The following is a 25773-nucleotide window of genomic DNA, read 5'->3' as shown; positions in this document are numbered from 1 at the left end:
CCTCTCTACACATTGCCTCTGTTTGTCTACCAGCTACATTGTCCTAGCTCTTTTATCCAGCTTTTCTATGATGATACCTGGATTGATACGTATGCACATGGTGTGTTCATCCTTTTGAATCTAAACAACCCCACCGCCCCTCCACCCCCTCACACACTCTACTCCTCACACACTCTACTCCCTCACACCCACCACGCCTCACACCCACCACGCCTCACACCCAACCACCCCTCTCACACCCTCCACCCCCCCTTGCACGCCCTCCACCCCCTCGCACGCCCACCACTGGCTCACACGCCCACCACCTCCTCTCACGCCCTCCACCCCTCTCACACCCTCCACCCCTCCTACCACTCCACCCCCTCACACCCTCCACCCCTTCACACCCTCCACCCCTCACCCCCTCACAAAATTCACCCCCCCACCCTCCACCCCCTCAACACCCCCTCACACACCCTCCACCCCCTCACACACCCTCCACCCCCTCACACACCCTCCACCTCTCACCCACCCCACCCCCACACACTCTACACCCCTCACAAAATTCACCCCGTCACCCCCACCTGCCTTTCCACACCCACATTCCCACCAATCTCCCCCACCCCCCACCATCCGTCTCTTCTATCTGCTTCTGTTTTTCTCTCCCACCCTCTGTCTCTCTCCCCCGTTCGTCTCTCTCTCTCCTCCCTCCCTCTGTCTCTCTCTCTCTCCCCCTCTGCCTCTCTCTCTCTCTCCCCTCCATCCATCTCTCTCAGTCTCTCTCTGTTTCCCCACCATCTCTCCCTCACCCTGCTCTCCGTCTCTCCCTCTCTTTTTCCCCCTCTTTTCCCCTCTCTTTTTCCCCATCTCTTCTTTCCCCTCTCTTTTTCCCCCTCTCTTCTTCCCCCTCTCTCTTTCCCCCTCTCTCATTTCCCCTCTCTCTTTCCCCCTCTCTCTTTCCCCTCTCTCTTTCCCCTCTCTCTTTCCCCCTCTCTTTCCCCCCTCTCTTTCCCCCCCTCTTTCCCCCCCTCTTTCCCCCCCTCTTTCCCCCCTCTTTCCCCCCTCTTTCCCCCCCTCTTTCCCCCCCTCTTTCCCCCCCCTCTTCCCCCCTCTCTTTCCCCCCTCTGCCCCCCCCGTCTTTCCCCCCTCTTTCCCCCCTCTTCCCCCCCCTTCTTTACCCCCCTCTTCCCCCCTTTCCCCCCTCTTTCCCCCCTCTTTCCTCCCCCCCTCTTTCCCCCCCCTCCTTCCCCCTCCCCCCCCTCTTTCCCCCCCCTCTTCCCCCCCCTCTTCCCCCCCCTCTTCCCCCCCCTCTTTCCCCCCCCTCTTTCCCCCCTCTTGGCCCCCCCTCTTTCCCCCCCCTCTTTCCCCCCCTCTCCCCTTTTCCCCCCCCTCTTTCCCCCCCCTCTTTCCCCCCTCTCTTTCCCCCCATCTTTCCCCCCTCTTTCCCCCCCACCTTTCCCCCCCCTCTTCCCCCCCTCCTTTCCCCCCCCTCTCCACCCTCTTCCCCCCTCTTTCCCCCCTCCTTCCCCCCCCCTCTTCCCCCCCTCTTTCCCCCCCTCTTTCCCCCCCTCTTTCCCCCCCCCTCTTTCCCCCCCCTCTTCCCCCCCCCTCTTCCCCCCCCCTCTTCCCCCCCCTCTTCCCCCCCCCTCTTGCCCGCCCCCCTCTTTCCCCCCCCTCCTTCCCCCCCCTCTCTTCCCCCCCCTCCTTCCCCCCCCTCTTCCCCCCCCCTCCTTCCCCCCCCCTCCTTCCCCCCTCCTTCCCCCCCTCTTTCCCCCCCTGCTCTTCCCCTCCCTCTTTCCCCCCCTTCCCCCCTCTTTCCCCCCCCTCTTTCCCCCCCCTCTTTCCCCCCTCGTTCCCCCCCTCTTTCCCCCTCTTTCCCCCCCCTCTTCCCCCCCCTCTTCCCCCCCCCCCACTCTTTCCCCCCCTCTTTCCCCCCCTCTTTCCCCCCCCTCTTTTCCCCCCCCTCTTTCCCCCCCCTCTTTCCCCCCCTCTTTCCCCCCCCTCTTTCCCCCCTCTTTCCCCCCCTCTTTCTCTCCCCCCCTCTTCCCCCCCTCTTCCCCCCCTCTTCCCTCCCCCTCTTCCCCCCCCTCTTCCCCCCCCTCTTTCCCCCCCCCTTTCCCCCCCTCTTTCCCCCCCCTCTTTCCCCCCCCTCTTTCCCCCCCCTCTCCCCCCCCTCTTCATCCCCCCCTCTTCCCCCCCCCTCTTTCCCCCCCTCTTTCCCCCCCTCTTTCCCCCCCCTCTTTCCCCCCCCTCTTCCCCCCCCTCTTCCCCCCCCCTCTTCCCCCCCTCTTTCCCCCCCTCTTTCCCCCCTCTTTCCCCCCCTCTTTCCCCCCTCTTCCCCCCTCTTTCCCCCCCTCTTTCCCCCCCTCTTTCCCCCCCTCTTTCCTCCCCCTCTTTCCCCCCCTCTTTCCCCCCCTCTTTCCCCCCCTCTTTCCCCCCCTCTTTCCCCCCCTCTTTCCCCCCCTCTTCCCCCCCTCTTTCCCCCCCTCTTTCTCCCCCTCTTTCTCCCCCTCTCTTTTCCCCCTCTCTTTTCCCCCCTCTCTTTTCCCCCTCTCTTTTCCCCCTCTCTTTTCCCCCTCTCTTTTTCCCCCTCTCTTTTTCCCCCTCTCTTTTTCCCCTCTCTTTTTCCCCCTCCTTTTCCCCCTCTCTTTTCCCCCTCTCTTTCCCCCTCTCTTTTCCCCCTCTCTTTTCCCCTCTCTTTTCCCCCTCTCTTCTTCCCCCCTCTCTCTTCCCCCCTCTCTCCTTCCCCCCTCTCTCTTCCCCCCCTCTCTCTTCCCCCCCTCTCTCTTCCCCCCCTCTCTCTTCCCCCCCTCTCTCTTCCCCCCCTCTCTCTTCCCCCCCTCTCTCTTCCCCCCCTCTCTCTTCCCCCCCTCTCTCTTCCCCCCTCTCTCTTCCCCCCCTCTCTCTTCCCCCCCCTCTCTCTTCCCCCCCTCTCTCTTCCCCCCCTCTCTCTTCCCCCCCTCTCTCTTCCCCCCCTCTCTCTTCCCCCCCTCTCTCTTCCCCCCCTCTCTCTTCCCCCCCTCTCTCTTCCCCCCCTCTCTCTTCCCCCCCTCTCTCTTCCCCCCCTCTCTCTTCCCCCCTCTCTCTTCCCCCTCCTCTCTCTTCCCCCCCTCTCTCTTCCCCCCCCCTCTCTTCCCCCCCCCTCTCTTCCCCCCCTCTCTTCCCCCTCCTCTCTCCTCCCTCTCTCCCCCTCTCCCCCCTCCCCCCTGACTGCCTCCCTCTATACCCTCTTCCTCTCTACCCTCTTCCTCTCTAACCCCTCCATCTCACCCTCTCTCTAACCTCTCCATCTTGTTCTCTCTCTCTCTAACCTCTCCATCTCGCTCTCTCTCTCTAACCTCTCCATCTCGTGCTCTCTCTATCCTCTCTATCTCTCTCTCTGTCTCTCTCTCTTTCTAACCAAGTTGAAGTTCACTTATTGCCATGGAGCCCTACACATGTATACCACGAAACGATACAATCTTCCTGCCAACCAAGGTGTATAACACAGTACATATAACTCAAGCACAGCACACAAAGTAATATTGCCACAAATAAATTAACAAATAATAAGATGTTTGCTTTGAAGTGGTTTTTCATTTCCCTTTGAATGCTGTTTTGGTATCTGTAATATTTGAATATCACAATTGGTTTGGAATATATGTTACTGTTTCTAAGACAAGTACTTAAATGTTGTAATCAGTTTTGCTACTGTAGTGCATTGTGAACATATATATTAGTAAAGCTATGGACAACAGTACGGACCAGGGTTCCCAACCCTTTGTATGCTATGGAACCTTAGCATTACTTGGGGGAGGGGTTCGTGGATTCTCAGTTGGGAACCCCTGATATAGATACATTTTATCTGAGACCAAATCATAAAGTAATTAACTCTTTTATCTGATTATTAACAGATGGAATTGCAAAATGATGGTGTGGTCCTGGGTCTTGACCATGGCTTGTCCAAGGACATCATTTCCATCATAAACAATGTACTTCAGGCACCTTGGGGAGATTCTCATACTTGTCAGAAAGATGAAAAAGATGCTCACTGTAACCTTTGTCAGTCCAGTATTTTGTGCTACCAACTGGCCTGTGAACTACTGGAGCAACTGACACCAAAAGAGGAAATCAAATTGGTGGTAAGGAAAGTGCAGGAGTAGACTAAAAGTTAAGGTGAAGTTATTTAACAATTTTGCAGTTTTATAATATGTTGCAGTTATTCAAATTTCCTGATGACAATCCCTGGATTACTTTTGGATGCTGTCTGTGGTAAACCATGTATTATGTTGTAACTGCGTTAATTGTCTGGACACACCCCTCTGCTGACTGCCCCTGTGGCTCCTCCCACAGACCCCTGAATAAGGTGTTTCGCCTTGCCCCTCCCTCTCAGTCCGGGGGCGGACACTCACCATGGAGGTCGTATTGTACAGCGAATAAAAACCTTTTGGTATTTTACCTAACCTCAGTCTTTTGGAGTTATTGAAGGTGCTTCACTCTCATCCTCAAATATTACTTCTACTATGCCCACCATGTTAGTTCTCCCAAGTCACAACCATACAATCAGTAACTCATGTTTCATTTCCTCCAGACCTCTACCTGAACTTCTAGAACTGTCTTTCCACTCAGGCAAGCAGTAACAAATATAAAGAAACTATGGTCAACTTTGAGTAATCCAAATGTGAAGCCTTCCGGCCCTGCTGCTGTGCTTTGCTCCCTGTCTGAGGCCTGAACCAATTTCTCGCCTTCTATCTTGCTTGTAAAACCCCTACCTTGCCTGCATCACCCCACTTCTTTTCTTCTCATCCAGAAGCCAGTTCTGTTCTTCTGACCCTGAGGTCTTGGTCAACCATGGATGTTGTGTCCCAGCTGTCTACATGATACGTAAGCCTGGGCAGTTCGATATGTAGAGCAAGCTCTCTCCATGCAACTGATAAGTCCAAAGGAATGGCAGAGACTGATACAGTTTAGCACCAGCAATATTGCAAGAGTTGCCAGTCAGCATTGAACTCAGTGTAGGACTGTCTTAGGGATTTCCAGCTCTGGAGTTTACTCCTGAAACCTTCCTCATGAATGGGTATAGCTGCAAGGCAGCAGAGATTTGAGTTCCAAGTTTTCTAGATAAGCTAGAACCTAGCTGCGAGCTCTATCTACCCAAAGAAACTGGTTTTAAGGTGCCAGTAACCCACCTTTGCCCATCTTCTGTCAGTAGAACATTTCCACTGGACTTAGTAGCTAAGCCACATGTGAAGGCCAGGAGCTGAACTTCGTTGTCAGAGGCTATTTGAAATGCACTTTATTGGAGCATTTAATAGGTCATGGGAGCTTGTCCCATTATCACCCTCAACTATAACAACCTTAAGGCTGACCCTTCTGACCCATTTCCTACTAAATAGTCCTGTACTCAAATATAGTTCCTTGACAGTAAGAACATTTCTTAATCTTCTTTCCACATCACTGTAACCCGTTTAGCTTAACCTTATCATCTATGAAAATCTATATTTTTAACACTACCCTTATCCTTTTTCAGAATTCATACATATAGAATTTTCTCAAATGTGTATGTTTATCTTCCTGATAATCATTGGACTTCATTCAAATTGTATGCTGTTTCTGCCTGAATAATTGAAGCAGAATGTATCAGTTGTCATGCGACTTCCAAGTGAGCCCGGATTTGTTCTCCTTCAGGAGCCCACTGACAGCTTTGAGGAAAGCATGCTCTTTTCAAGGCCTGAATTCACTATTGGGTTCGAAGGAGAGGATGACAATTCAAAAGAGGAGGAAATTCTAACATCTAACAATGGATGTGAAGAAAATCTTGGTATTTGTTGCTTGTTATTATTTTTAACTAACAATGCCATTGTTTAAAAGTTTCTAAAGCTTCATCTGTTATATGAGTAGTGGTTGCAGTAATTAATTAGCACATAGAGACAACCAAGGAATAGACTAATTCTGTTCCTACGTCTTATAATCTTATGGTCTTATTGGTTAATAAGATCATAGAATTAAATATATGACTCAAAGACTGGTGTGAAAGAAGTGGGTTTGAATTCATGGGATATTGGCAGCAAGGAAGGAGGGAGCTGTTCTGGTATGATAAATGCCACCTGAACCATGGAGGCAGCAGGGTTCTAGTGAATCACATAACTACAGTATAATCTATATTCTATTATCCATTTATTGAATATTCTCAGAATAAAATGAATCTCAGTGTTGTATATGGTGGCATATGTATACCTTGATGATAAATTTTCTTTGAACTTGAACTTTGAGCTAGGTCACTGGAGGCCAAATCACTGGGTGTATTTAAAGCAGATGTTGATAAGTTCTCCATTAGTCAGCATCTCAAAGGTTACGGGGAGAAGGCAGGAGAATGGAGTTGAGAGGGATAGTAAATCAGCCATGATCAAATGGTGGAGCAGCCTCGATGGGTTGAATGGCCTAATTCTGCTACTTTGTCTTTTGGATACTATACAAATGTGAGCTTATTACTGAAGTGTTTTTTAATGGTATTGTAGCAATGTGCTACACACAGAACTAGAAATAACGACACGCAGTCTGTAAGTTGCACTCGAGACTAGTTTATTCAAACTTCGCGGCACTGGCTTTTACGCAGTTCCGTTCCCGCCCTCTGCGGGCGGAAATGACGTCAGAGGTGCATTACCAAAGTCTTTTCCCGTGCGCAGGCTTTCTCCCCTTGCTGGTGAAGAAGGCGGCCCAGCGCCATTTTGGGGCTGGCCTCTCTGCCGACACGCATGCCATTTTGTGAGCTGGTTCGCCTGCGTAGAAAGTGAGTCGCCACATAACCTCCCCCCGCCCCCAGAACTGGCGATACACCCCCAATGTCCACAGTCTGGATCAGTCTCTGTTTGGGCGGTCTGCCTCTGCGCTGTGGTGCCTGAACCTCGACCGGCTGGGCCAAGTCCACATGGGCCGGTTTGAGTCGGTCCACCGTGAAAACCTCCTCTTTCCCCCCAATGTCCAGAACGTACGTGGACCTGTTGTTCCTGATCACCTTGAACGGCCCCTCGTATGGCCGCTGTAGCGGTGCCCGGTGTGCGCCCCTTCGTACGAATACAAACTTGCAGTTCTGCAGGTCTTTGGGTATGCAGGTCGGGATCTGTCCGTGCTGTGAAGTCGGTATGGGGGCCAGGTTGCCGAGCCTTTCGCGTAGTCTGTCCAGGACTGCTGCAGGTTCTTCCTCTTGCCCCCTTGAGGCTGATATGAACTCTCCTGGGATAACCAGGGGTGCGCCGTACACCAACTCGGCCGACGAGGTGTGCAGATCCTCTTTGGGCGCCGTGCGGATTCCGAGCAGGACCCAGGGAAGCTCGTCCACCCAGTTAGGCCCCTCCAGGCGGGCCATGAGAGCCGACTTCAGGTGACGGTGGAAGCGTTCCACTAGTCCGTTCGACTGTGGGTGGTAGGCAGTTGTGTGGTGTAATTGTGTTCCCAGCAGGCTGGCTACAGCCGACCACAGGCTGGAGGTGAACTGGGCTCCCCTGTCGGAGATAATGTGGGCCGGTATCCTGAAGCGTGCTACCCAGGTTGCGATCAGCGCTCGGGCGCAGGAATCGGCGGTGGTGTCGTTGAGTGGGACTGCCTCTGGCCATCTGGTGAACCGGTCTACCATAGTTAGGAGGTACCGTGCTCCTCGCGACACTGGCAGGGGCCCCACGATATCCACATGAATGTGGTTGAACCTCTGGCGGGTGGGTTCGAACTGCTGCGGCGGAGCCTTGGTATGCCATTGCACCTTGGCTGTTTGGCACTGCATGCACGTTTTGGCCCATTCGCTGAACTGTTTGCGAAGTCCGTGCCACACAAACTTGCTGGAGATCATCCGGACGGTTGTCCTGATAGGTGGGTGCGCCAAGCCGTGTATGGTGTTGAAAACTCGCCGCTGCCGGGATAATGGGTCGAGGTTGGCCGGTAGCCACGTCACACAGGAGGGTCCTCTCACCTGGGCCTACGAGGAAGTCTTGCAGCTGCAAACCCAAGACTGCGGTCCTGTAGCTGGGCACCTCATCGTCTGCCTGCTGTGCCTCCACCAGTGCTGCATGGTCCACCCCCTGGGACAGGGCCTGGATAGCTGGTCAGGACAGTGCGTCCACCATGACGTTGTCCTTTCCCGAGACATGCTGGATGTCTGTCGTGTACTTGAAGATGTAGGACGGATGTCACTGGTGGCAGGCCGACCAGGGATCGGACACCTTCGTGAATGTGGAGGTCAACGGTTTGTGGTCCGTGAACGCGGTGAGTGGCCTGCCTTCTAAGAAGTACCTGAAATGCTGGATTGCCAGATATAGTGCCAACAACCCCTGGTCGATGGCACTGTACTTGAGTTTGGGTGGCTGTAGGTGCCTGCTGAACAACGCCAAGGTTTGCCAGCGCCCCTCGATGAGTTGCTCCAGCACCCCACCAACTGCTGTGTTGGATGCGTCCACTATGAGGGCGGTTGGAATGTCCGTTCTGGGGTGCACCAGTATCGCGGCATCTGCCAAGGCTTCCTTGGCTTTAACGAAAGCAGCCGCGGCCTTTTCGTCCCAAGTAATGCCCTTGCCTTTACCCAACATCAGGGTGAACAAAGGGCGCATGATACGGGCTGCTGAGGGGAGGAAGCATACCAACGAACTCCTGCAGGCCTTTGACAGTGTTGGGCCGGGCGAAGTGGCAGATCACGCCTACCTTGGTGGGCAGAGGTGTTGCCCCGTCTTTAGTAATCCTGTGGCCCAGGAAGTCGATGCTGTCGAGTCCGAACTGACATTTGGCCGGGTTGATCGTGAGGCCGAAATCGCTCAGGTGGGAGTAGAGCTGGTGGAGATGCTCCTGACGACTACTGTTGGATATGAGGATGTCGTCCAAGTAGATGAACGCAAAGTCCAGGTCGCGTCCCACTGCATCCATTAGTCGCTGGAACGTCTGTGTGGCACTCTTCAGGCCGACCGGCATTCAGAGGAATTCGAACAGGCGGAACGGGGTGATGAATGCAGTTTTGGGGATGTCTTCAGATTGTACCGGAATTTGATGGTATCCCCAGACGAGGTCTACTTTGGAAAAGATCCTTGCGCCGTGTAGGTTTGCTGCAAAGTCTTGAATGTGCGGCACGGGGTAGCGGTCTGGAGTTGTAGCCTTGTTCAGTCTGTGGTAGTTGCTGCATGGTCTCCAGCCCCCGGCTGCTTTGGGCACCATGTGCGTGGGGGAAGCCCATGGGCTGTCGGACTGCCTTACGATCCCCAATTCCTCCATCCTCTTGAACTCCTCCTTCGCCAGTCGGAGCTTGTCCGGGGGAAGCCTTCGAGCATGGACGTGGAGGGGTGGTCCCTGGGTCGGGATGTGGTGCTGTACTCCGTGTCTGGGCATGGCTGCCATGAACTGCGGTGCCAGAACCTATGGAAAGTCCGCCAGGATTCTGGTGAATTTGTTGTCAGACAGCGTGATGGAGTCCAGGTGTGGGGCCGGCAACTTGGCTTCACCCAGGGAGAACATCTGGGAAGTCTTGGCATGGACCAGTCTTTTCCCTTGCAAGTCGACCAGCAGGCTGTGAGCTCGCAAGAAGTCCGCCCCCAGGAATGGTTAGGCCACAGCGGCCAGTGTGAGGTCCCATGTGAACCAGCTGGCGCCGAACTGTAGCTGCACTGTGCGGGTGCCTTAGGTCTGTATCGTGCTGCCGTTTGCGGCCTTCAGGGTGGGTCCCGGCTCCCTGTTGCGGGTGTCGTACCCCATTGGGGGTAAGATGCTGATTTCCGCTCCGGTGTTGACCAAGAGGCGCGTCCCGACTGTTTGTCCCAGACGTACAGGAGGCTGCCCTGTTGGCCAGCCGCTGTAGCCATTAGCAGCAGCTGGCCCTGGCGTTTTCCCGGGAACTCGCAGGGGGGGCAACAACGGTGGGTTTCTGTGCCCCACCACTGGTGGTAGAAACACCACTGTTCATTGGCCTCCTCACTCCTGCCTCTGGGTTGTGTGCGCTCCGTTGCCGGGTCTGGTCTGGCCTGGCCTGCTGTTGGGCGCATGGCTTGGTAATCTGTCTGACGGATGCCCTGCTCTCCTTCTTGGCTTTCCACAGCACGTCTGCCCGGGCCACCACCTTCTGGGGCTGACTGAAATCTGCATCAGCCAGCAGCAGATGTGTGTCCTCGGGCAGTTGCTGTAGGAACGCCTGCTCAAACATGAGGCAGGGCGTGTGTCCTTCAGCCAGGGCCAGCATCTCATTCATTAATGCTGACGGCGGCCCGTCTCCCAAACCTTCCGGGTGCAGCAAGCAGGCACCTCGCTCACGCCGTGAGAGGCCAAAGGTCTCTATGAGCAGCGCTTTGAATGCTGCATATTTGCCTTCTTCCGGGGGTGACTGTATGAAATCCTCAACTTGTGCGGCTGTCTCCTGGTCAAGGGAGCTCACCACGTAATAGTAATGCGTAGAATCCGAAGATATCTGCCAAATCTGGAACTGGGCTTCTGCTTGGTCAAACCACACACGTGGTCGCAGCGTCCAGAAAGTTGGCAGTTTTAGCGAAACTGCTTGAACAGATGAAAGGTCGATCATCTTTGGTCCAAATCCCGTTGGGCCGTCGGGGTCACCAATGTAGTGATGTGCTACATACAGAGCTAGAAATAACGACACACAGTCTGTAAGTTGTGCTCAAGACTAGTTTATTCAAACTTCGCGGCACTGGCTTTTATGCAGTTCCGTTCCCGCCCTCTCCAGGCGGAAATGATGTCAGAGGTGCGTTACAGAAGTCTCTTCCTGCACGTGGGCTTTCTCCCCTTGCTGGTGAAGAAGACCCATTGCCATTTCGGGGCTGGCCTCTCTGCTGACGCGTATGCCATTTTGTGAGCCGGTTCGCCTGTGTAGGAAGTGGGTCGCCACAGTATTTGGTTTTGAAAAACCATTAGTAATGTTATAAAGTTACTGTAATAAAGTATATGGTTTTACCTTGAAGAGTATTGATTATATGCCAAATGGAAAATGTAATGGATTGATTTATGAATCATAATATGTTCTACTAGGCATTTTCACTTCAGTTGGGGATTGCTGCAATAAGTTGTGGTGGCGCAGCTATGCAGTTATCTCATGGCTTTAACGACTTGGGTTTGATTCTGACCTGTGTGAAGTTTGCATCTTCTCCTGGTGTTCCCATAGATTTGCTCCAAATGCTCTCATTTCCCTCCACAGCCCAATTGTCTACTGTGAATGCTCCTTTGTGTGAGGGGCAATTTTTTACACTTGTCGGTGTGTGGAATGCACTGCCTGGGGTGGTGATGAGGGCAGATACATTAATGTTCAAAGTTCAAAGTAACTTTATTATCAGTGTACATACATGTCACCATGTACAACCCTGAGATTCATTTCCTGTGGGTATTCACAATAAATACAAGAAACAGAATGTAGTCAGTGAAAACTGCACACAACAGAACGGATAAGAAACCAATGTGTAAGAGACAACAAACTGTGCAAATCCAAAAAGAAGATAATAATATTAAGTAAAAAATATATATTGAAAACACAAGAAGAGTCCTTGAAAGTGAGTCCATAGGCTGTGGGAATAGCTCAATGATTGGGCGAGTGAATTTAACCCCTCTGGTTTAGGAGCCTGATTGATAGTTGAGGTGCAATAACTATTCCTGAACGTGGTGCTGTGGCTCCTGAGACTCTGTACCTTCTTCCTGATGACAACAGGGAGAAGGGAGCATGAGCTGGTTGGTGGGAGTTCTGGATGAGGAGTGCTGCTTTCCTGTGACAGTGCACTGTAGATGTGCTCATTGGTGAGGAGGGCTTTACCTGTGATGGACTGGGCCATATCTACTAGGTTTTCTAGGCTTTTTTGTTCAAGGGTCTTCGTGTTTTTATACTGTGCCATGACGCAACCAGTCAATATACTCTCCATCACACATTTATAGAAGTTTATCAAAGTTTTTGATGATGTACTGAATCTTTGCAAACTTCTAAGAAAGTAGAGGCACTGCTGTAATTCCTTCATAATGTTACCTATGTGCTGGACCCAAGACAGATTTTTTGAAATGATAACACCGAAGAAAATGAAGTTGCCAAACTTTTCCATCCCTGATCTCATGAAGAATTAAGAACTTTCCAGAGACATCTAGATAAGATTTGCATCATCATGGGAGACAGGAGAGGTTCTGGAGGATTGGAGGGTTGCGGATGTTGTTCCCTTATTCAAGAAAGGGCGTTGGGTTAGCCCAGGAAATTATAGACCAGTGAGTCTTTCTTCAGTGGTTGGTAAGTTGATGGAGAAGATCCTGGGAGGCAGGATTTATGAACATTTGGAGAGGCTTAATATGATTAGTAATAGTCAGCATGGCTACGAGCCTGATTGAATTTTTTGAGGATGTGACTAAACACATTGATGAAGGTAGAGCAGTAGATGTACTGTATATGGATTTTAACAAGGTGTTTGATAAGGTACCCCATGCAAGGCTAAGGAGGCATGGGATCCAGGGTGAACCGCCCCCGTTGCCCACAGGGAATAGTTCTTCTTTATGTACACGTATAGTGAATCTGTGGAATTCGATGCCACAGAGACATGTGGATGTCATGTCATTAGGTATATTTAAAATGGAGGTTGATGGGTCCTTGATTAGTCAGGCTGTCAAAGGTTATGGGGAGAATGCAGAAGAATGGGGTTGAGAGAGATAGTAAATCAACTATGATGGAATGACAGAGCAGACTCGATGGGCCAAACAGCTAAATTCTGCTCCTTGGCTTATGTTCTATCTTTGATCAAAACAACTTTTACCTTTTACATATAGATGAAGTCCCTCATTCCTATACTTATCCTTAAATTGGGGCAGAGCATAATTAGGAAATTAATGTATTTCCCAAAGTGAGATGACCAGAATTGAATTCATTCTTCTTGCTGTGATCTATATGGTGTTTTACACGAGACAAAGCAGTTTTGACTTTGTACAACATATGCCTTGGGTGTTATCTCTGCAACAATTATTGAGACACTAACTCAAGCTTATACTTTTACATTTTCTTCTAAACTCATATAAATACATTTTTCATTTAATTACTAAATATCTTGTGGCTTCATACAATCATTGATTTGATTTAAGTGATGTTTCAATTTTTTTTATTTTAATAGAAGAGAAGGATGATGTAGACCAAAGATTTAGTTATCAGCAACTACCTGTTACATTGAAGCTAATTTATACAATATTGCAGGTAATCTTCTTTTGACCTAATCAGATTTTCTAAATTCATATCTCAATTCTTTCTTTTATTTCCTGACTCTGCTTCGTTTGTTCATATCAACAGGAGATGCCAAAATGCGAGGAGCCAGACATTCTTTTCAACATGCTCAATTGCTTAAAGATGCTTTGCCTTCATGGGGAATGTTTATATGTTGCAAGAAAAGATTACCAAAGCTTTCTTGCTTATATTCAAGACAATATGTTGATTTCAAGGTAAAATGAATAAAATTGAATTGATACATTATCATTAACTGTCAGAAATGTAACATTAATATCAACAATATTTCTCTTTGTGGAATGTTGTTTATCTATATTTATAGTTTTTAGCAAAGTAGAATCAAACAGCTGTGTGAGCAAAATTGCATTTATTTCAGTAAAAGTTGTTGCAAGTGGACTGTCGAGACTCTTTGTGAAGTGATAGTCTATAAATCAGGCTGTGTAGAAATAATTTCAGGTTCTCATTTTCTGTATTACTTTGATCTGATGCTACCTTGCACTGGCTTGTGGTCATGTAGACAACTAACACGCAATATCGACCCCGATCAACAGGGGACCTCAGGTTGTTCTTGCAGTTATGTAACACTCTTCAAAATAGAGATTGAATAGAATGGCACTAAAGGCACTAAAGCAGGGGTTTCCAACCTGGGGTCCACAGAGTCAGAATGGACAGCACATACGGTACTCAAGGTGTTGTATCTAAATGCGCGTAGTATAAGAAATAAGGTGGATGTTCTTGTTGCAATATTACAGATTGCCAGGTATGATGCTGTGGCCATCACTGAATCGTGGCTGAAGGATGGTTGTAGTTGGGAGCTGGATGTCCAAGGTTACACGTTATATCGGAGAATCAGGAAGATAGGCGGAGGGGATGGTGTGGCTCGACTGGTAAAGAATGGCGTCAAATCAGTAGAAAGATGTGACAATAGGATCAAAAGATGTTGAATCCTTGTGGGTAGAGTTACATAGAAACAGAAAACCTACAGCACAATACAATGCTGTACCGAACATGTACTTACTTTAGAAATTACCGAGGGTTACTCTTCGCCCTTTATTTTTCTAAGCTCCATGTACATAGAACATAGAATAGTACAGCACAGTACAGGCCCTTCGGCCCACAATGTTGTGCCGACCCTTAAACCCTGCCTCCTATATAAACCCCCACCTTAAATTCCTCCATATACCTGTCTAGTAGTCTCTTAAATTTCACTAATGTATCTGCCTCCACCACTGACTCAGGCAGTGCATTCTACACACCAACCACTCTCTGAGTAAAAAACCTTCCTCTAATATCCCCCTTGAACTTCCCACCCCTTACCTTAAAGCCATGTCCTCTTGTATTGAGCATAGGTGCCCTGGGGAAGAGGCACTGGCTATCCACTCTATCTATTCCTCTTAATATCTTGTACACCTCTATCATGTCTCCTCTCATCCTCCTTCTCTCCAAAGAGTAAAGCCCTAGCTCCCTTAATCTCTGATCATAATGCATACTCTCTAAACCAGGCAGTATCCTGGTAAATCTCCTCTATACCCTTTCCAATGCTTCCACATCCTTCCTATAGTGAGGTGACCAGAACTGGATACAATACTCCAAGTGTGGCCTAACCAGAGTTTTATAGAGCTGCATCATTACTTTGCAACTCTTGAACTTTATCCCTCGACTTAAGAAAGCTAACACTCCATAAACTTTCTTAGCTACCCTATCTACCTGTGAGGCAACTTTCAGGGATCTGTGGACATGTACCCTGAGATCCCTCTGCTCCTCCACACTGCCAAGTATCCTGCCATTACTTTGTACTCTGCCTTGGAGTTTGTCCTTCCAAAGTGTACCACCTCACACTTCTCCGGGTTGAACTCCATCTGCCACTTCTCAGCCCACTTCTGCATCCTATCAATGTCTCAGTGCAATCTTCGACAATCCTCTACACTATCTACAACACCACCAACCTTTGTGTCATCTGCAAACTTGCCAACCCACCCTTCTACCCCCACATTCATGTTGTTAATAAAAATTACGAAAAGTAGAGGTCCCAGAACCGATCCTTGTGGGACATCACTAGTCACAACCCTCCAATCTGAATGTACTCCCTCCACCATGACCCTCTACTTTCTGCAGGCAAGCCAATTCTGAATCCACCTGGCCAAACTTCCCTGGATCCCATGCCTTCTGACTTTCTGAATAAGTCTACCGTGTGGAACCTTGTCAAATGCCTTATAAAATCCATGTAGGTCACATCCACTGTACTCATCATAATCATCATCATCATCAGGTGCCATGCCCAGTTTGAGCTTTGACTGCCATGGCCCACATACTCATTTTTCGGGTCAAGTGGATCAATTCATTGGTATTCATTTCCAGTTCTCTGGCTGCTGTCTCCATCATCATTTGTCTTTGTCTTCCTCTTGCTTTCTTCCTTTCGATCTTTCCCATAATTACCGTGCATTCTAACTCCTTTTTCCTAATCACATGTCCACTGAAGTTATGTTGCCGTTTCATGATCTCATACATTATTTCTCTTTTTGTGTTTGCTCTGTTCATGACATCCTTGTTAGATATTTGTTTCATCCATGATATTCTTCGCATCCTCCTCAAAAGCAACATCTCTGCTGTTTCAATTTGTTTCCTCATGTTACTAGATATTGCCCAACATTCTGAGCCATATAACATAACTGGATAAACGTAACATTTCAGTACTCTGAGGCGGGTTGTCATGCCTAGTTTAGTATTGGTCAGTATACTCTTCATTCTCGTAAAGGTGTCTTTTGCCATCCGTATTCTTCTTTTGATGTCCAAGTCGCACCTGCCATCTGATGTCACCCAGCTTCCTAAGTAGCAAAAGTTCTGTACTTGTTTTATGTCTTTCCTGTTTATTCTCAGCCTGTAGATAGGATTCTCCTTCTTTTTGGATATCACCATATATTCTGTCTTTTTGCAGTTGATAGATAGACCCATCTTTGTACTTTCTTCAACAATTACATCAATTGTTTTGTAGTTCTTCCTCCGTACTTGCAATTAACACAGTGTCATCTGCATATCTGAAATTATTGATGTTTTCACTGCCAACTTTGATTCCCAAGATCTCTTATTTTTTGTAATATTGTTTCACTGTACACATTAAACAAATCAGGGGAGAAAACACACCCTTGTCTAATGGCTCTCTTGATTTTCGTAAACTGACTCACTTCTCCATCTATTCTTACAGCGGCAGTTTGTTCCCAGTACAGATTTCTGATTAGGTGGAGGTCTTTCGAATCTAGATCTAGCATTTTCTGTAATATTTCAAATAACTTATTGTACTTCACTTTATCAAATGCTTTTGTGTAGTCAATAAAACAAACAAACAAATCTTTTTGCACTTGAATATCGTTCTGATGGTATCCTTAACATCAATATTGCGTTTCTTGTACCTTTGTCTTTCACAAAACCACATTGTTCTTTGCCTCTTTCAGCTTGTATCTTACTTTTAGCTCTTGTCATCAAAATTCTTAGAAGTATCTTGGTGATATGACGCAGTAAACTTATGGTCCAATGTAATTCACGTTCTATTGCTCCAGCTTTCTTGGGAAGAGTGATATTTGGTACTATTCCAGTCTCATAAATGTCATTGATTAAATCAGTAAGTTTTTCAATTCCATAATCTTCAAGGGCAATAATTTGTTTTATTACTAATTCATCAGGACCTGCTGCCTTTCCTTTCTTCATCTTATTTATTGCATTAGGAACTTCAGATTTTAAAATACTTGGACCTTGAATGTTTTTCTTAATTTCTGGTTTTTCGCCTCGATCGTCTCCACTGCACTACCCTCATCTCTATGTCTGGTCACCTCCTCAAAGAACTCTATCAGGCTTGTTAGACACAATCTGCCCTTCACAAAGCCATGCTGACTGTCCCTGATCAGACCATGTTACTCTAAATGCCCATAGATCCTATCTCTAAGAATCTTTTCCAACAGCTTTCCCACCACAGACGTAAGGCTCACTGGTCTATAATTACCCGGACTATCCTTACTACCTTTTTTGAACAAGGGGAAACATTCGCCTCCCTCCAATCCTCCAGTACCATTCCCGTGGATAACGAGGACATAAAGATCTTAGCCAGAGGCTCAGCAATCTCTTTCCTCGCCTCGTGGAGCAGCCTGGGGAATATTTCGTCAGGCCCCGGGGACTTATCCGTCCCAATGTATTTTAACAACTTCAATACCTTCTCACCCTTAATATGAGCATGCTCCAGAACATCAACCTCACTAATATTGTCCTCACCGTCATCAAGTTCCTTCTCATTGGTGAATACCGAAGAGAAGTATTCATTGAGGACCGCGCTCACTTCCACAGCCTCCAGGCACATCTTCCCACCTTTATCTCTAATCGGTCTTACCTTCACTCCTGTCATCCTTTTGTTCTTCACATAATTGAAGAATGCCTTGGGGTTTTCCTTTACCTTACTCACCAAGGCCTTCTCATGCCCCCTTCTTGCTTTCCTCAGCCCCTTCTTAAGCTCCTTTCTTGCTACCCTATATTCCCCAATAGACCCATGTGATCCTTGCTTCCTAAACCTCGTGTATGCTGCCTTCTTCCACCTGACTCGATTTTCTACCTCACTTGTCACCCATGGTTCCTTCACCCTACCATTCTTTATCTTCGTCATTGGGACAAATTTATCCCTTACGCAAGAGATCTCTAAACATCGACCACATGTCCATAGTACATTTCCCTGCAAAAACATCATCCCAATTCACACCCGCAAGTTCTAGCCTTATAGCCTCATAATTTGCCCTTCCCCAATTAAAAATTTTCCTGTCCTCTCTGATTCTATCCTTTTCCATGATAATGCTAAACGCCAGGGAGCGGTGGTCACTGTCCCCCAGATGCTCACCCACTGACAGATCTGTGATCTGACCTGGTTCGTTACCTAATACTAGATCTAGTATGGCATTCCCCATACTTGGCCTGTCAACATACTGTGACAGGAATCCATCCTGGACACACTTAACAAACTCTGCCCCGTCAAACCATTGGAACTAACCAGGTGCCAATCAATATTAGGGAAGTTAAAGTCACCCATGATAACAACCCAAACACGAGGAAATCTGCAGATGCTGGAATTTCAAGCAACACACATAAAAGTTGCTGGTGAACGCTGCCTGGCCTGCTGCGTTCACCAGCAACTTTTATATGTGTTGCATGTTAACAACCCTGTTATTTTTGCACCTTTCCAAAATCTACCTCCCAATCTGCTTCTCGGTATCTCTGCTGCTACCAGGGGGCCTATAGAATACTCCCAATAGAGTAACTGCTCCCTTCCTGTTCCTGACTTCCACCCATACTGACTCAGAAGAGGATCCTGCTACATTACCCACCCTTTCTGTAGCTGTAATAGTATCCCTGACCAGTAATGCCACCCCTCCTCCCCTTTCCCCCTCTTCTCTCTCTCTTTTAAAGCACTGAAATCCAGGAATATTGAGAATCCATTCCTGCCCTGGTGCCCGCCAAGTCACTGTAATGGCCACTACATCATAATTCCATGTATGTATCCAAGCTCTCAGTTCATCACCTTTGTTCCTGATGCTTCTTGTATTGAGGTACACACACTTCAGCCCTTCTACCTTACTGTCTTTACACTGTTTATTCTGCTTCTCTTTCCTGAAAGCCTCTCTGTATGTTAGATCTGGCTTTACTCCACGCACTATACTTGAATGTACCTATCCAAGAGTCTCTTAAAAGTCCCCATTGTATCTGCCTCCACCGTAGTCGCTGGCAGCCCATTCCATGCACTTACCGCTCTCTGGTTAAAAAACTTACCCCTGACATGCCCTCTGTATCTTGTTTCAAGCACCTTAAAATGGCGCCCTCTTGTGTTAGGTATTTCAGCCCTGGGAAAAAGCCTCTGACTATCCACACAATCAATGCCTCTCATCATCTTATACACCTCTAGCAAGTCACCTCTCATCCTCCATCACTCCAAGGAGAGAAGGCCAAGTTCACTCAACCTATTCTCATAAGGCATGCTCCCCAATCCAGGCAACATCCTTGTAAATCTCCTCTGCACCCTTTCTATAGTTACCACATCTTTCCTCTAGTGAGGTGACCACAGTACTCCCAAGTGGGGTCTGACCAGGGTCCTGTATAAGCTGTAACATTACCTCTCAGCTCTTGAACTCAATCCCACATTGATGAACGTAGAGCAGTAGATGTAGTGTATATGGATTTCAGCAAGGCATTTGATAAGATACTCCATGCAAGGTTTGTTGAGAAAGTAAGGAGACATGGGATCCAAGGGGACATTGCTTTGTGGGTCCAGAACTGGCTTGCTCACAGAAGGTAAAGAGTGGCTGCAGACAGGTCATATTCTGCATGGAGGCCGGTGACCAGTGGTGTGCCTCAGGGATCTGTTCTGGGACCCTTACTCTTCTGATTTTTATAAATGACCTGGATGAGGAAGTGGAGGGATGGGTTAGTAAATTTGCTGATGGCACAAAGGTTGGGGGTGTTGTGGATAGTGTGGGGGGCTGTCAGTGGTTGCAGCAGGACATCGATAGGATGCAAAACTGGGCTGAGAAGTGGCAGATGGAGTTCAACCCAGATAAGTGTGAGGTGGTTCATTTTGGTAGATCAAATATGATGGCAGAATATAGTATCAATGGTAAGACTCTTGGCAGTGTGGAGGATCAGAAGGGGCTTGCGTTCTGAGTCTATAGGACACTCAAAGCTGCTGTGCAGATTGACTGTGTGGTTAAGAAAGCATACGGTGCATTGGCCTTCAGCAATCGTGGATAGGTACATGGAGCTTAGAAAAATTGCAGGCTATGGTTAACCCTATGTAATTTCTAAAGTAAGTACATGTTTAGCACAGCATTTTGGGCTGAAGGGCCTGTATTGTGCTGTAGGGTTTCTATGTTTCCCATTATAGCACATGCCCTCTAATCCAGGCAACATCCTGGTAAACCTGTCCTGCGCCCTCTCCAAAGCCTTATCATATTTCCTATAATGGGGCAACCAGACTATATGCAGTACTACAGATGTGGCCTAACTAGAGCTTTATAAAGCTGCAGTATAGGTTCCTGAAGTTTCATCAGATGTCATTCTGATAACTTTTCATTAGAATTGAATTAAACAATAATCATATAAGAAACATAATCTGCTGGTGCTCAAAATCTGCAGTTAAGAATGCTGCAAATCCTCAGGAGGTCTCATAACATCAGTGGAATAACTAAGCTACACTTGGATTTGTACCTGGTGAGCCAAACTTGCCAGCCTGTGGCCTAGGGTGCTGGAATGTGATACTGGGATGGGAAGTTTTTCTCTATAGCACAAACATGATGGTTCAAAAGACATCTTTTTTGTAAATGTTATTTGTTCCACCGATCTTCTTCCACTGGTCTCTTAAATTTAAACAACTTCTCTCAAAAGTTAATTGGAAGCTCATCATTTTTGACTATGCTCCTAAACAGTAGAACTCGATACCTAAAACTATAAAGGATGCAGACGCTGTTGACACTTTTAAACACCAACTCAAAACCTATTTATTTAACCTTGCTTTTAACTAACATCTTTTTGTCGTTGACTTGCATGTTTGCACTTTATCCCATTGTAAAGCACTCTGTATGAAAAGTGCTTTGTAAAGAAGTTATTATTAATGTTATTATTTTTAAAACATATGAAACAGAGTCACCTTGGCAAAAGTGGTAGTTACAATGTGACCATTGAATGTAGGCTATTTACATTATAATTCCACATGGAAATTTATAATATTTATCATGACAGTATGATGTAAGAGGTTTTTAGTAAGTTATTGATTATTTACTACAGTGTCTGACTCAGACAACTCCAAGTGTAGATAGATAAATGCTGAGTAATTAGACTGTTTATGTTTTACACACCCATTGTATCATCATTGGAGACTACCAACATGAATTCATTATGATTAATATGGCACTATTTCCTCTTTGGGGTAAGTCCCATTGTACATTGTCTTACGTAAATTAAAACTTAAAAAAAAACTGTGGCCAGAAAACACATGAAGATTTGAAATCTTTATTATTTTCATTCAGAACAATTGTGCAAGTGTCATGGCTTTCACTCTGTTAGCTATTAATGTAATCTAAAACTTTCCATCAAAATACTTACTGGTAATTAAACCCTGAAATCCATGTATTTAGTTAACCAGATATGCAGGTCACAGAGACTAAAGAAATGAAATTCCAAAGTAACTAAATTACTCGAGCCAATCGACAAGAAACTCAAAATGAATCCATGATTTTGCGTCTTCATTTTTTGCTTCTCTTTAAGCCTATTACCTCAAAAGGGGCATTGGCAGCCAACAGCAGCTGACCAGAGGCCTCCAACCTGAGCTTATAGAAGGTTGATCAGTACTGTGGTTTGCACTCTCACCCTTGACTTCATATGTATTCTAAATGAAGATCCTTCCTCCCCGGAATGAGGTCTTTGGAGCTTCTGTTGGCATTTTTATAGCGCTGGGTTTTTACAGTTTGGGTCTTCTTTCACAGCTGGGCTTGGGACCATCCGTGTGGAGTTCCATGATCTTGTGTGAAAAAAATTGAACATTGCATCCTGAATTCATTTCTGTTTTAATTATTGCAGCTTGTGGAAAGTACTTAAGTCTGAATTCTCACAGCTTGCCTCTGTGGCGGTGCCATTGTTTCTCCATGCACTTTCTCTTCCTCGTGGCGCTGACGTATTCTGGGGCATCATTGACAGCAGCTTTAATAGCAAGGACTGGAAGATGAGATTTGAAGCTGGTAAGTTGAAAACATTAAACATACAATGGAAATGATGTTATCTTTCCAGAATTTACTGAAACACTATAAACTTTTCAAGTTCATTCAGAACAAAATGGCAAGGGTCTTTTTTTTAAATCCAATACTTTTATTTTAAAGCTATATTACAGAAATTATTGTTTGCAATCAAAATCAATGCTGCCATGATGTTTGTAAATCACGTGATCTTGACTTTCTTTAAAATAACTGGTAAGTCAAAGAGATCTGAAACAGGAGAACTACTTTGCTTTCTAATGGTCTATATTGAAATAATTCAATGTGCGGTCATCAATTAAACATTGACTTTGCAGTGAATTGACTGACGAGAGGGTTACTGGCACCATCTCAAGGTGCAATTTACAAAGTTCCAGCACGACCTGATATAACTGTTGTCCATAGCAAGGATCCAAACTAGCTTCAGGCAATTTGAGATGAATGAATATATACAGAGAGGTGCCGGAGAAGACCCAGTAACATCATAAAGGATCCCACCCATGCTGCTGGTAAATTGTTTGTTCTAATCTCATCAGGGAGGAGGCTACATAGCATCCACACCAGGACCACCAAACTCTAATACAGTTACTTTTCCCAAGCAGTAAGGCTGATCAACACCTCCACCCACGAACCACCCCACCACACACTCAACCACTACTACTTTATGATGTTATGTCAGAGTCACCTTATGTACAGATGCAGACACTCCTGTGCCTAGCCTCACTTATGGACATAAGACCATAAAACCATAAGACATAGGAGCTGAATTAGGCCATCTGGCCCATCGAGTCTGCTCTGTCATTCAATCCTGGCTGATCCTTTTTTTTTCTCCTCCTTTACCCCAGTTCCCGGTCTTCTCCCCGTAACCTTTGATGCCGTGTCTAATCAAGGACCTATCAATCTCTGCCTTAAATACACCCAATGACCTGGCCTCCACAGCTGCATGCGGCAACAAATTCCACAAATTCACCACCCTTTGGTGAAAGAAATTTCTCTGCATCCCTGTTTTGAAAGGGAGCCCCTCTATCCCGAGGCTGTGCCCTCTTGTCCTAGACTCTCCCACCATGGGAAACAATCTTTCCACATCTACTTTGTCCAGGCCTTTCAAAATTCAAAAGGTTTCAATGAGATCCCCCCCTCATCCTTCTGAATTCCAGTGAGTACAGACCCAGAACCATCAAATGTTCCTCGTATGATAACCCTTTCATTCCTGGAATCGTCCTTGTGAACCTCCTCTGGACCCTCTCCAATGCCAGCACATCTTTTCTAAGATGAGAGGCCCAGAACTGTTCACAATACTCAAGGTGAGGCCTCACCAGTGCCTTACAAAGCCTCAGCATCACATCCCTGCTCTTGTATTCTAGACCTCTTGAAATGAATGCTAACATGGCATTTGCCTTCCTCACTACCGACTCAACTTGCAAGTTAATCTTAAGGGTGTTCTGCACAAGGACTCCCAAGTCCCTCTGCATCTCAGATTTCTGAATTTTCTCTCTGTTTAGAAAATAGTCCGCATATTTATTTCCACTACCAAAGTGCAAAGAGACTCATTCCACCGAGATGCAACACAGAGCGTCATGGGAAGTCATTCCTGCCTGTGGCCATCAAACTTTACAACTCCTCCCTTGGAGGGTCAGACACCCTGAGCCAATAGGCTGGTCCTGGACTTATTTCCTGGCATAATTTACATATTACTATGTAATTATTTATAGTTTTATTACTATTTAATTATTTATGGTGCAACTGTAACGAAAACCAATTTTTCCCAGGGTCAATAAAGTATGACTATGCCTGACCATGCGTTTTCCAACATTGTATTTCATTTGCCACTTTCTTGCCCATTACTCTAATCAGTCTAAGTCCTTCTGCATCCTACCTGTTTCCTCAACACTACCTGCCCCTCCATCAATCTTCATATCATCTGCAAACTTGGCAACAATTCCATCGTCTAAATCATTTATATACAACATAAAAAGAAGTGGTCCCAACATCAGTCCCTTTAGAACACCACTAGTCAAGGGCAGCCAACCAGGAAAGGATCCTTTTATTTCCGCTCGCTGCCTCCTACCAATCAGACAGTGCTCTAACCATGTTAGTAACTTTCCATGGGGTCTTAACTTGGTAAGCAGCCTTATGTGTGGCACCTTGTCAAAGGCCTTCTGAAAGTCCAAATGTACAACATCCACTACATCTCCTTTATCTAACCTACTTGTAATCTCCTCAAAGAGTTCCAACAGGTTCATCAGGCAGTATTTTCCCTGAAGGAAACCAAGCTGACTTTGTCCTATCTTGTCCTGTACCACCAAGTACTCCATCACCTCATCCTTAACAATTGACTCTAACATCTTCCCAACCACTGAGGTCAGGCTAACTGGTCAATAATTTCTTTTCTCCTGCCTTTTGCCTTTCTTAAAGAGTGGAGTGACATTTGCAATTTTCCAGTCCTCTGGCACCATGCCAGAGTCCAGTGATTTTTGAAAGATGATTACTAATGCCACCACAATCTTTAACGCTACCTCTTTCAGAACCCTAGGGTGCAGTTTATCTGGTCTGGCTGACTTATGTACTTTTAGGTCTTTCAGCTTTTTGAGCACCTTCTCTCTTGTAAAAGTAACTGCACCCACTTCTCTCCCTTCACACATTACAACATCAGGCATACTGCTGGTGTCTTCCACAGTGAAGACTGATGCAAAATACTCATTTAGTTCATCAGCCATCTCGTTGTCCCCTGCTATTATTTTTCCTGCCTCATTTTTTAGTGGTCCTATATCCACTCTCATTTCTCTTTTATTTTTAACATACTTGAAAAAACTTTTACTATCCACTTTGATAGTATTTGCTAGCTTGCTTTCATATTTCATCTTTTCTCTTCTAATCTTGCCTTACAGGATTTGCCTGATGCCGGCCCCCTAGGCCTGAGTTGACGTAGTAGTAATAGTCCCTTCTAATGATTTTCTTAGTTGCTCTGTGTAAGTTTTTAAAAACTTCCAAATCCTCTATCTTCCCACTAATTTTTGCTTTGTTGTATGCCCTTTCTTTTGCTTTTACGTTAGGTTTGACTTCCCTTGTCAGCCATGGTTGTATTATTTTACTATTTGAGTATTTCTTCATTTTTGGAATACATCTGTCCTGCACTTTCCTCATTTTTCCCAGAAACTCACACCATTGCTGCTTTGCTGACATCCCTGCCAGCAGCTGCTTCCCATTTACTTTGGCCAACTCCTCTCTCGTACCACTGTAATTTCCCTTACTCCACTTACATCAGACTTTACTTCCTCCCTATCAAATTTCAAGTTGAACTCAATTGTATTGTATACATATACATATCATATTATATACATACAATCAGTCTATGTATACAAACCATCTTATGTATTTATATATTTTGTTTTTTTATTATTGTGTTTTTTTGTGCGGCATTGGATCCAAAGTAACAATTATTTCATTCCCCTTTACATTTGTGTTCTGGACTTCAGATTATACAATATTGAATCTTGAATGCTGCTGAGAATTTTATTTCTCAGTGGAGATTGTGTGTAGTGCATTTCTCCTCCTTTATTTATGAACATTTATATCTGTCTGGAACACCTTTTTTACACTTTATAAATATATTCACAGCTCAGAATTGCATTTTCAGAGGACTTACTGTATATTGATTATGAATGTTTGGAAATGCAATACAACCTGCATTTAAATGCTGAAGCTATTCTCAATTTTGCACACACTAAACACAAACATAAGGTGATTATATATGCTGCATTTTTATGGTAGGTTTTTGCAAAAAAAAGTATAATGAATAAGTGGAATGGTATTGTTAAGTATAATGATATATAA

At 46.4% G+C, this 25773-nt stretch overlaps 1 protein-coding gene across 1 annotated transcript in view; it reads left to right on the top strand.

The window, feature by feature from the left end:
* LOC140194116 (protein unc-79 homolog) overlaps window positions 1–25773 on the top strand; it is a 338541-nt gene that overhangs the window by 86021 nt on the left and 226747 nt on the right. Inside the window, exons 16-21 of the mRNA XM_072251578.1 lie at window positions 3873–4100; window positions 5647–5792; window positions 12171–12192; window positions 13070–13144; window positions 13238–13386; window positions 21770–21927. Of these exons, the coding sequence (XP_072107679.1) occupies window positions 3873–4100; window positions 5647–5792; window positions 12171–12192; window positions 13070–13144; window positions 13238–13386; window positions 21770–21927 (778 nt within the window). The remainder of the gene's footprint in view (window positions 1–3872; window positions 4101–5646; window positions 5793–12170; window positions 12193–13069; window positions 13145–13237; window positions 13387–21769; window positions 21928–25773) is intronic.

The sequence above is a fragment of the Mobula birostris genome, chromosome 1, assembly GCF_030028105.1.
Source record: "Mobula birostris isolate sMobBir1 chromosome 1, sMobBir1.hap1, whole genome shotgun sequence".
NCBI lineage: Eukaryota > Metazoa > Chordata > Chondrichthyes > Myliobatiformes > Myliobatidae > Mobula > Mobula birostris.
Note: the sequence above shows the minus strand (reverse complement) of the source record. Positions and strands in the feature narration are given on the sequence as shown.